Source organism: Cricetulus griseus, chromosome 3, assembly GCF_003668045.3.
Source record: "Cricetulus griseus strain 17A/GY chromosome 3, alternate assembly CriGri-PICRH-1.0, whole genome shotgun sequence".
NCBI classification, from domain to species: domain Eukaryota; kingdom Metazoa; phylum Chordata; class Mammalia; order Rodentia; family Cricetidae; genus Cricetulus; species Cricetulus griseus.
In genome coordinates this window covers 199,003,509-199,010,766 of record NC_048596.1, presented here as the reverse complement: position 1 = coordinate 199,010,766, position 7,258 = coordinate 199,003,509, and the positions used below count along the sequence as shown (strand labels likewise).

The window sequence follows — 7,258 nt, the reverse complement described above, 5'->3', positions numbered from 1 at the left end:
TTGGGGCTCTCAGCTCTGCAGAGTGAAGGTGAGAGGAGAGCTGAGGAGCCAGAAGTTGGTGGGGCTGTGTGTGTCTTTGTGAGAAGCATACTCGCATAATGTGTGATACTGCAGTCGGCAGAACATAAAGCCTTCCATGGAATGATTGAAGCTCAGGCATTGTTCTCTCTCTCTCTCTCTCTCTCTCTCTCTCTCTCTCTCTCTCTCTCTCTCTCTCTCCCCTCTCTCTCTCTCTCTCCCTCTCCCTCTCTCTCTCCCTCCCTCTCTCTCCCTCCTCTCTCTCTCCTTCTCTCTCCCTCCTCTCTCTCCCTCTCCTTCTTACTCCCTCCTGCTCCCTCTCTGTCTCTCCTCTCTCTCATTCTCTGCTTCCTTCTTTCCCCCTCCTCTGCTCCCTTTCTCCTTACCCTCCTCCTCCCCCATCCCCTCCCCACCTGAAAGGAAGAAAATGTATTGAGTCTTCACTGGGTAAGTTCTCTGACCTTAGAAGTTTTTCTTGGGGTGTAAGGGCTGCTGGAGGGGGTGGTGTCTGACTGGGAGATGACTCCTACGGAGGTATCTGCAGAACAGGTATAGCAGTCCTTGGAGACAAGACGTCAGGAATGGACCTCTGCAGCTCTAGCTCCCACATCTGGAAGCACCCTCTGAGGTCTCTGGATTCAGCCCTGGTTACCAGCTTCCTGCTGACTGCAGAGAAAGAGAGATGCTGGGGTTGAAGCAGCTGCTAGATCCTGCAGATCTTGTGGTCCTCTGCTCCAGATAACAGGAAAGGGCTGGTTTTCAGTTTCCCAGCCATGTGGATATGCCTGTAAGGGCAGACATGTCTTGTATGTTTCCCTGTGAGCATGTGAGAGTGAACAATATATATGCCTGGACTGTGGAAAGTCAGCCTGTGTGTGTGTGTGTGTCCTGTAATATGGGCACAGGGCATGCATGTCAGGGCTGAATGTCAGGTATGTACACAGAATGTGTATGGCACACATGTGTAAGGTTTGTAATGCCTGTGTGGGCAGTCATTGTGGGTCAGGTACAATTTTTGGTTTGTATTTTTGTGTGTGCATGTGTATACCTGGATGTATGCTCAGCACAGGTGCATTACATGTGTGTAGGCACAGGAGCATTGTGTGTGCATGTGTGCTGTGTGGGTACAGACATGTGCTCTATGCTACTTGTGTATAGCTATGTGTGACGTGTGGCCTGTGTACAGCTGTCTGTTGTGTGTGGGTAGCATCTGTGGAGGCACAGCTTCTTCATGAGCCCTGCTTTGTTCTGATGCTCTGCTCCCTGTCCTGGGGGCTGTAGTACTGCTGTGTGGCTGTGCATCAGGTTGAGCAGAAGTGGATAAGCACCTGGCCCTGGGTGAGTTGATCTGTTGCCTGCTCCAGGTCATTTTAGGGTTTATTTTAGGCATGCTGAGCTTAGCATTTGTCTATATGCCAAACACACTGAAAGGGAGCAAGCGCTGATGTGTGTGGGTGAGTATAGTGTGCGATGTATGTATGTGTGTATCTGTTGAGTGTGCTGTATATTGTATACTGTGTGTGTATGATGTGTTGCATATTATAAGGTGTATGTTTGTGTCTGTTGTATCTTGTCTTCTATTTGTGTGTAGTGTGGTATTTGCCTGGATTTTGCACTGTGTGTCACATGTGGCATGTATGTGGATGTGTTCTCCGAGCTGAACCACATTTTGTTCTTGGGTTGGTGCCTGCCCTATGTGGATCCCAGCACAACCCCTTTGTGGTCATCCCCAGGGAGCTGGTACTCCATGGTTCTCAGAACTCATACCACTTCCTCCACTTGGCCCTCTATGCCCTCAGCCTCAGACACTTGCTATCTGCAGGTAAATAGAGGCTCAAGGGCTGCTCCTGCTGCTCCCGGCTTCAGGCTCGGCAGCGGAGCCCTCCCACACTCAGCCATAGGCTGGGACCCCATCATGCATTTTGGAACATTATAGAACTGCAGCAGCAGCAGCTGTGTCCCAAGACAATTCTCCACATGGTGGCAGAACCATCCATCTCCCCATGCTGATGGCTGCTGTATTTCCGCCTCCAGCCCTGACTCTGGAGCTTCCTCGATGCTTCCCCATTCTGCACCGCAGTGGAGGGCCCTCAGTTTCTTAAATCCCAGCCTCTCCAATATGCATCCACCTGACCCCTACATCGACTCCTCTCTTGGTTTTCCCACCTGAGCCCTGTGGAGCATCTCCACACTCCCTAGAGTCTGCCCTGATGCTATCCAATGCCCTGTCATGCTATCTCCTGAGAGAGACCCTGATTTGTCCTTATCCCTGCTACTGCCTGGATGCTCGAGCCCTGATCCCTCTCATCTGACTATCAAACTGGCCTGCTCATCTCTGCCTGTGCCTCTACTGACTTTGCTGGGATCTGTGGGTCCCCGGAAACCCTTTTAAAGCTGCATATCAGCTGCTTTAAAACCCTTGGCAACTACTGCAAACCAACCAACCAACCAACCAACCCTGGTCCTGTGAGACTCACGGGGCTGTAACGGACCTTTTCCCTGCTTCCTCACTCAGCAGTAGTCACCTAGTATCTATCCCATAGCCATAATGCAACACATCCAACACTCTTCCCCTGAAAGAAGCTGCTGTTACCACCCACTAGACGGGTGGGGAAACCTAGACTTAGAGTTCCACACTGTTTTTAAAAGGGCTGGAAAAATGGCTCAGTAGTTAAGAGCACTGGCTGCTTTTCCAGAGGACCAGAGTTCAATTTCAAGTACCCATATGACAGCTTAAAATTGTAACTCCAGTCCAGGGGATCTAATGCCCTCTTTCAGCTTCCACAGGTATTAAGTACAGGGTCATACATTCAGTGAAAACACCCATGCACATAAAAAATAAAAAGGAAAAAATGAAAAAATGAAAAAAAAGAACAGACACAGATCACTTGTCAAGGTCAAGGCTGGGGACATTTTAGGCTTCACTGTTTCTACGCTCCTAACATCCCTGAGAAGCAGGTGTCTGTCCTTCCTATCCATGGGTGGGTGTGCTGAGGCTTAGGAATGCTGCAGACTCAGCAGCCAAATCCTCATTTTTCTCAGCAGAGGGCTTGACAGCACATAAGGTCCCCTCCAACTTCCATGGTGGGCTGTTTCCTGCATCCACACAGGAGAGGAAGCCTCGTGGTGGTACCACTCACTGTTATTGGTGGAATGGCAGAATGCCATGCACACTCCATGACCTGCCCCAGTGCAGTATACATGCTACACAGCACCAGGTCTCTGAATGCAGTGTCCTGGGCTGGCAGCTCTAGGATCTACAGCCAATATGTAGTCCAGCCCAACCCATGGCTGCCTCTCAGACCTTCCTCTTCCTACCCCTCCAGGCCTGCAGGGCATCACAGAAAACGCCAGCAAGATGGACAGCCCCATCAATGTCTCACTGGTTCATGGGGATTCCACACTGGGTCTACCAGAGTACAAGGTGGTCTCAGTCTTCCTAGTGCTCCTGGTGTGCACTATGGGCATCGTGGGCAATGCCATGGTGGTCCTGGTGGTGCTGACCTCACGAGACATGCACACGCCCACCAACTGCTACCTGGTCAGCTTAGCTCTAGCTGACCTAATTGTGCTGGTGGCTGCCGGGCTGCCCAATGTCTCTGATAGCCTGGTGGGGCACTGGATCTATGGACATGCTGGCTGCTTGGGTATCACCTACTTCCAGTATCTAGGCATCAATGTCTCCTCCTGCTCCATCCTGGCATTTACTGTGGAGAGGTAAGTACCCACAGGCTACCCCATGCCTTCACCCTTCCCATTGTCTTCCTGGGTTCAAGCAGGGACTCCTAGTAAATTAAGGCTCCATTGAACAGAAGGGGAGCTAAGCCAATGTGGGGTGCTAGAAGAACCAGCACAAATGTGGGCATCTGCTCTGCTTCTAGATTACTGTAGGGCACCAGGAAAAGTCTCTGACTTCTTCTGAGTCTGGATTCCCCATCCAGAACACAGGCACTTGGAAGGTCTTTCTCACCACCCCCCACTACTGGGCGTTGAACCCTGGGTCTTCCACCCACTAGGCAAACCATATCTTCAATCTTTAAAAAAAAAGTTAAAGTTGAGACAGACTTGTTAAGGTTCACTATAAACTTGTGATCCTCCTGTCTCAGCCTCTCAAGAAACTGAAATAATAAGCCTGTGCTACTGTGTTCAGCAATGGTGTGTCTTTTTTTTTTCTCGAGACAGGGTTTTTCTCTGTGGCTTTGGAGGCTGTCCTGGAACAAGCTCTTGGAGACCAGGCTGGTCTCGAACTCACAGAGATCCGCCTGCCTCTTGCCTCCCGAGGGCATGCGCCACCAACGCCCGGCTCATGGTGTGTCTTTTGAGTCTTCTCCAGCTTGACTTTTTTATTTGCTTGCTTGCTTGCTTGTTTGTTCATTTAATAAGACAGTGTTACACTACGAATACATACTTGGAATAGGTACTTGAACTCTCTTTGTAGCTGAGGTGGACTCAAACTCATTGCAATCCTACTGCTTCAGCCTCCTGAGTCCTGGAATTTCAAATGTGCACCACCATGTCTGGCTTATCTCTGCTTGTAACACCCCAGAGACATGCTAATCCAAAGCCTGAATTTGGCATCAAACTCAGCTGCACCCATGTCAGGAGTTGAGGTTTTGGGCTCAGTAACTTGTTAGGGATACCCAGAATCTGGACAGACCCCAGGTCTGTCATATCCAAACACTGGGTCTACTTCTACAATCCCCATATATGCTTGTCTGGGGGTAAGTCAGCATGGGGATGTGTCATCTACACCATGCAATAGTCCTCAAGGGCCTAAGTATGAACAATAAGGAGGTCTGCCTGTGAGAGCTGTATGGTATAACTCCTGCCTTTGAAGGAGGGTAACAGAAAATGCTTTGACAGCATGTGGTGGTCAAAGGCATCTTTGAGAGGATTGGAATCACAGGACAGTACATTTCCAGGCTACTTTCTGTTCCTCTTGGAAGGCTGACTTTGTTCTGCCTGTCCTTGGATTGTCTTCACCTTAAACCTTTGCAGCCTTCTACTTCCACCCTTGCAAAGTACGGCTCAGCCACCATTACTCAGACAGGGCTCAGCCTGGGTCAGGTGCCTCAGATGTAAGAGAAGCAGTCCCATGGCCTCAGGAACCAATATGCCTTGCCTGTGCTCCTCAGGTATATCGCCATTTGCCACCCAATGAAAGCACAGACTGTGTGCACCGTAGCCCGGGCCAAACGGATCATCGCAGGCATTTGGGTGGTCACATCCCTCTATTGCCTACTCTGGTTCTTCTTGGTGGACCTCAACGTCCATGACGATCAGCGCCTGGAATGTGGCTACAAGGTGTCCAGAGGCCTCTACCTGCCCATCTACCTCCTGGACTTTGCTATCTTCTTCATCGCCCCCTTGGTGGTGACCATGGTGCTCTATGGGTTCATTGGGAGGATCTTATTTCAGAGCCCATTGTCCCAGGAGGCCCGGCAAAAGGCAAGACAACCCGAAGGGCAGGGCAAGGGTGCACCAGGCAGCTGCTCTAGGTCCAAGAGCTCCATGTCCTCCCGGAAGCAGGTTAGGAGTCGTCCTGGGTGCAGGTGGGGGTTGCATGTGGGGAGAGGCAAAGATAAACAAAAGAACATAAAACACACAGGGCATGACTGGCAAAGCAGGTAAATGGAGCAGTCACTTGATCTTTCATTTGTCAGTCCATCCATCTATACATACATACATACATACATACATACATACATACATACATACATACATCTATGCAGTGCCTGCCAAGCTTTGCATATGCTGGGTGGGTGCTAGGACACAGGGAAAACATGGAAACTCAGTCAGATGCCCTCTTTGAACTACAACAGTGGAACAAGTAAACACAAGCCTGTCCAAAGACAGGAAGGAGGGAAACATAGGAACAAATGATGCTGTGGAACAGGAGTTCAGGGGGTTGTTCAGGAGGCCTTGCTAAGAGGTGACAAATGAACCGATGTTGGCAAGCTGAGCAGAGAAGGGACTTTGAAAGTATAAGATGGGATCATTCAGGAATGAGGAGAGAAAGAGGAATGAGTGGCTGAAAACGAGGTTCGGGTGCCCAAAGTCACAGTGGGGGACCCTACCTGGGGCCAGGAATTTTATAACGGACGTGTCCTTAGAAGTCCAGCATCTTGGGGAGCTTAGGGTGGTGGCTGTCTTGATCCTGTCTGAGTTCCAGTTCTGAGAGATACCCCAAGTTGCTGGTCTTGGCTCCCAGTGTAAGTGACATCCCTATTGTCAGTTTCTCCCCATGCTTGGTGAGTGTGTCTCACAGCCATGCCCTCCTGCCTTTCCTCTCCACAGGCCACCAGGATGCTGGCAGTGGTCGTATTCCTTTTTGCAGTGCTGTGGACTCCCTACCGCACACTGGTGTTGCTCAACTCTTTCTTGGCCCAGCCTTTCCTGGACCCCTGGGTCCTGCTGTTTTGCCGCACCTGTGTCTATACCAACAGTGCCATCAACCCTGTCATCTACAGCCTTATGTCCCAGAAGTTCCGGGCAGCCTTCCTGAAGTTGTGCTGGTGCAAGGCAGCCGGGCCACAGAGGCGTACAGCATGCATCACTGCCAGCAGCTACAGTGCTGTCCAGGAGACCCCGCTAGGAACTGAGAAGATGCAGCTGGGCTCTAATGAGGCCTCAGGTCCCTCAGCAGCTGGGTCCCTGCATTGCCAGCAAGAGCCCCATTTCAGCGTGCTGTGAGGACTCCTGCCTGGCCTGTGACTCCTCTCTCTGTGTTGGCTTGCTTGCTGGTCTGGTTGATAGCTGCTCTGAGCCCTGGTGGATCGCCAGGAGAGGGACAGACAGCTCACTGCTTATGAGTCATCAGAGGTCCCTTTACCATGAAGGATGTCACTGGAATGTTCTCAGCTGGATCCTGTGTAGGTAGCTCTCCACTCTGAAGTGAGGCTGGTGGGAACAGGGAGGGAGCCGAAGGTCCAGTCTTCACCCCCTGTATGACCAAAACTTTTCATCTGTTTTCACTCAGTACTTGAAGCATCTTTTGGAGCTTATTATTGAAGGAATGTCCTTCCAGGCTTTGATCACTTCTGTCCCTTGGTGAACCCATGTGCACAGGTTTTTACATATGGTCATTGGATAGTGAAGGTTACACAGAATGGGTGTCCCAGACAGTTGCACTGGCACCCAGGGCTGTTACATGGTGTTCATCACTGGCCCCAGCTCCTCTTCCAGTCTTCCATTACGGTGGGCAGCCCTGAAAGAGAACCCACCAAACAAGCTCACCCAT

General features: G+C 50.7%; 1 protein-coding gene across 1 annotated transcript; it reads left to right on the top strand.

The window, feature by feature from the left end:
• Window positions 1-388: 388 nt before the first annotated feature.
• LOC100767904 (thyrotropin-releasing hormone receptor) lies at window positions 389-7,039 on the top strand. The gene is made up of 3 exons (XM_027410675.2): window positions 389-3,735; window positions 5,154-5,547; window positions 6,316-7,039. Exons 1-3 carry the CDS (start codon window positions 3,377-3,379, stop codon window positions 6,709-6,711), a joined length of 1,149 nt encoding a protein of 382 aa, XP_027266476.1. The 5' UTR covers window positions 389-3,376; the 3' UTR covers window positions 6,712-7,039.
• The last annotated feature ends 219 nt before the right edge of the window (window positions 7,040-7,258 follow it).